Source organism: Lottia gigantea, assembly GCF_000327385.1.
Source record: "Lottia gigantea unplaced genomic scaffold LOTGIsca_8, whole genome shotgun sequence".
NCBI classification, from domain to species: Eukaryota; Metazoa; Mollusca; class Gastropoda; family Lottiidae; genus Lottia; species Lottia gigantea.
Window position 1 is genome coordinate 3,384,159 of NW_008710662.1, and position 4,051 is coordinate 3,388,209.

At 31.8% G+C, this 4,051-nt stretch overlaps 1 protein-coding gene across 1 annotated transcript; it reads left to right on the forward strand.

Annotated features, from left to right (window-relative positions):
- The first annotated feature begins 272 nt into the window (after window positions 1-272).
- On the forward strand, window positions 273-3,723 carry LOTGIDRAFT_229633 (hypothetical protein). Its single transcript, XM_009067028.1, has 4 exons — window positions 273-308; window positions 684-874; window positions 1,372-1,409; window positions 2,469-3,723. Exons 2-4 carry the CDS (start codon window positions 796-798, stop codon window positions 3,561-3,563), a joined length of 1,212 nt encoding a protein of 403 aa, XP_009065276.1. The 5' UTR covers window positions 273-308; window positions 684-795; the 3' UTR covers window positions 3,564-3,723.
- Window positions 3,724-4,051: the final 328 nt, after the last annotated feature.

Genomic DNA, 4,051 nt, shown 5'->3' on the forward strand with positions numbered 1-4,051 from the left:
TTAGATTGTTGGCAAAAGATTCCTTCCTCGTTTTTTACATATTTTAAATAGGTTAATGGTCCCCAAGCAGTCCAATAAGTTCAATAATGATCGTAACACAAGGACTAAGTTACGTCATTATCGAACGCATCGGACTGCTTGAGTACAATTGACCTTTACTTAAAATACAGATTACACAAACAATAACATCTACTCATGCACGTGCAATATTACTGTGCCTTAATATGTTTGAAGAAGACATTTCCGATCGATGTCTTCTGCCACATATTACATATTGTCTTACATAGAAGGACTACTTTCTGACGACAGTAAGCACAAAATTAATTTATTTTCTCCGATATTGACAATTAGTCATCTATTTGGATTATTAACTTCCACATGCCTCCATCAGTAAAAAGTCTACTCTTATCACCAAATCACCTCCTGGGACGATTAGTATGATTAGCTTAATCAGTGTAGGTAAACATTCTAACCAATGTATCTATTAACCTAAATTTTATAGCCCACAATTTGCACAAAATAGCTAATCTATCAATTCGAGTCGGTCTACTAAAACGCCTAACTATAATCCCATGATGAGCCGGCTAATTAGAGACCAGCTCATAATAAGATTCACAATTGGATTCAATGACACTAATTAAGTGGCAATTAGGCTGCATTGTTTAAATCATTTATAACCATAGCAAAATAGTTAAAACACAACAAGCGTACAAGATCAACTTTACTGCTGGTGTGCTATATTATCCAACAACACCATACCAAAAAAAAAAAAAAAAACTACGACAGGCTGTCACGATGGGAGCTATTTACAAATATAAGAAGATTTTTTTGTTTTTCCTGGCTTTTGCCTGTATAATGATGACAGTACTAACAGGTTAGTTGTATTTTATAAATTAATATTATGTCTGCAGGTATAAATGATAATTGAGACAATTTTTAAATAGATAAGATAAGATAAATCTTTATTACCCTTTCGGGAATTCTTGAGTAAGTGTACAATTATTGAAAAAAATAATAATATAGTTGACAAAGGACATTTTTATTACATTAATCCTTGAGGTAGAAAATAGTTTTATGAGAAGAATGTATGGACATCTAAAAACTGTCTTTACCTCGTTGCTCTATAGTAGGTAAAAATTTCATGGGTGTAATAAACATAGGAATTTAGTCACTTCTCTCAATGTTGAATGATATATTAATTATTATTATACACATTCCGAAGTGAAGTTTAAATTATCTTCGATGTCAATACGAATAGATTTACATGCTTTTCATTTAGATATTTTTTGCAAAACCATTTTATTTTATTCATGGTATAATTGATGCCATATCGGCACAAATATTTAATGCCATACCAATTGTGCTTTTCAGGCCAATGGTTTATTTTTTCAAAAGTACCTATTAATAAGGTAAGTATCATGATAAAATTATAACATTTGCATATAATTACCTATAATATACATAATATTATGATGTAATTAAAGTTACATTAACATTATAGTGATGTCAGTACAACTCCAATAATCCACTCTTTTTCATTTTACAAACCTTGTGTTATGAATTAATTATTCAAGTCGAATTAAGTGAGTTGTTCGTTATCCATGTCAAAAGTCGAATCTAGTGATTTGTTTGTTATTAAAGACGAATCTAGTGATTTGTTTGTTATTAAAGACGAATCTAGTGATTTGTTCGTTATTAAAGACGAATCTAGTTATTTTTTTCAAGTCGAATCTAAAGAGTTGTTCGTTTTTCTAGTCGATTCTAGTAATTTGTTCGTTTTTCTAGTCGATTCTAGTAATTTGTTCGTTTTTCTAGTCGATTCTAGTAATTTGTTCGTTTTTCTAGTCGATTCTAGTAATTTGTTCGTTTTTCTAGTCGATTCTAGTAATTTGTCCGTTTTTGAAGTCGAATATAAAAATCTGTTTTTACCGTCGAAACTAAAGAATTGTTCGTTTTTATGTCAAATCCAGTGATTTGTTCGTTTTTAAAGGCGAATCTCGTGATCAGTTTGTTTTTGAAGACGAATCTAGTGATCAGTTCCTTATTTTAAGTCAAATCTATTGATTTGTTGATTTTCAAGTCGAATCTAAAGAGTTGTTCGTTCAATATAGTTGTCTCTTAAACTAATATTTTGATTCTGATGTTTCAATCGCTGCAAATTTGCGCGTGATTGTGAAACCGAAACAAATATATCGATTAGAGATGTATAATAACGTTTTAGTTTTTGACTAGTCTGCAGGCGTAAACATAGGAAAAACGCAGACTTTGTTAAAGTCTACCAATCTGAATGAAATGTGGTTCTTTGTATAACTGCAAAAAACACGATAGATAGAAACCAGATTTGCATTTCAATCAGATAGATTTTTTTGCACAATACAACTTTAAACTGTAACAATATTATTCAATTCTATTTTAACATTTTAATAGTGTCCTTACAGTGTCCCAAAGAGATTCACTTCTACTTTCAGGGTTACAACGTATCCGAGCAAATGGAAATACGACGAGTGCTCTCTATAAATCAGTGCAAAGACTCAACAAACAAGACAGTCGTGGACATAGTCAGAAAAAAAAAAGATACACTTTTTGGATCCAAAAATTTTCTGTACTGTCCAATACCAAAGGTTGGGTCTACAACATGGAAACAAATACTCATTCTACTGAAAAATAAGTGTAAGAAATGTACCAATGTCAGAGATGTGAAACGTGTACACGATATATTAAACGACTACTGGGACTCTGACAAATTCAGAAACATGAAAAAAGTTTTAGATCGATCACAGAAAATGATAATTGTACGAGAGCCCTATTCCAGACTATTATCTGGGTATATCAATAAGGTTTTTATACCAGTTCGCTTGGTGTTTTGGGAAAATACATGGAAATACGTTGAAAGGAAAAGGCCAGTGTCACATAAAAAATGTGTTGATTTTACATTTCCTGAAATTGTTCGTTATGTGATAAAAGCCATTAAAACAAATACTATGTACAACGCCCATTTTGACACGATGAGTAATATATGTAAACCATGTGAGATTCGCTATGATTATATCCTGAAGATGGAGACATTTAATGTAGATACAATGTATATGCTGAAAAAACTCAATAGATCTGATGTGTACAATGACACTGATACACTAAAGCGTGACAGTATTGTTGATTCTATAACCTGGGACATTAACAACATGTTTAGAAAAGATACAGGCAAGTGTCAGTCAAAGCCTGAAAAAATTAGACGTCTTTGGCGCAGTTTTCAAATCAGTGGGTATATAGGAAAGAATGTGAAGCTCCCCTTGAGTAAAAAGGCCGAAAAAAATATTAGTAAACAGGAATTGCTTCAGATTGTGATTAATGCAACAAAAATAAAAAATGCTAATAACAAAGTGAACAAAAGACTAGCGTTAATTGAGGCTTACAGTCAAGTTCCCTATAGTGATCTAGTACAACTGAGTGAAATATTTCAACAAGACTGTGATATCTTTGGATATGATTGCAAACCTGATATTCTGTTTAACCGAACCAAATATCCCCCCTCTACCAATTTCTTGGATATATGGTCGACATAACTTTTCCAGCTTGAAAAAGACACTTTTACAATCTGACTGACATAATATTGTTGTTAACTGAATAATCATTTCGTTTTCTATTTATGTTTTCCGAATTATTTTTCAAGTTTCTTGTTATTATGTTTGAAAATTCAGTATAAAAATGCCTAGAACTGTGAACAGCTCTGAGATTTCATCATGAATTTTGGACCTTACATAGTGGCGTTTCTACGCTGAACTGAGGTGTCAAATTTCTTATAATTATAGCCTACACAGAGAAAGAAAAGCACGTCAGCCCGCTTGCCAATTGTGAAATGCATGATTAATAAGTTCTAAAACCGATATTTATGAGTAAATTATTTAAGTTACTATTCTGTGATTCCAAGCGCATATGATATGCTATTTCAAATTATGATGTAATTTTGCTAAAATCTGAGCACCAAAGACGTATCTTCGAATTCTTTAAGAATAATTTAGCCCGGTGTCATTTCCAACAAGCTGAGACAAGG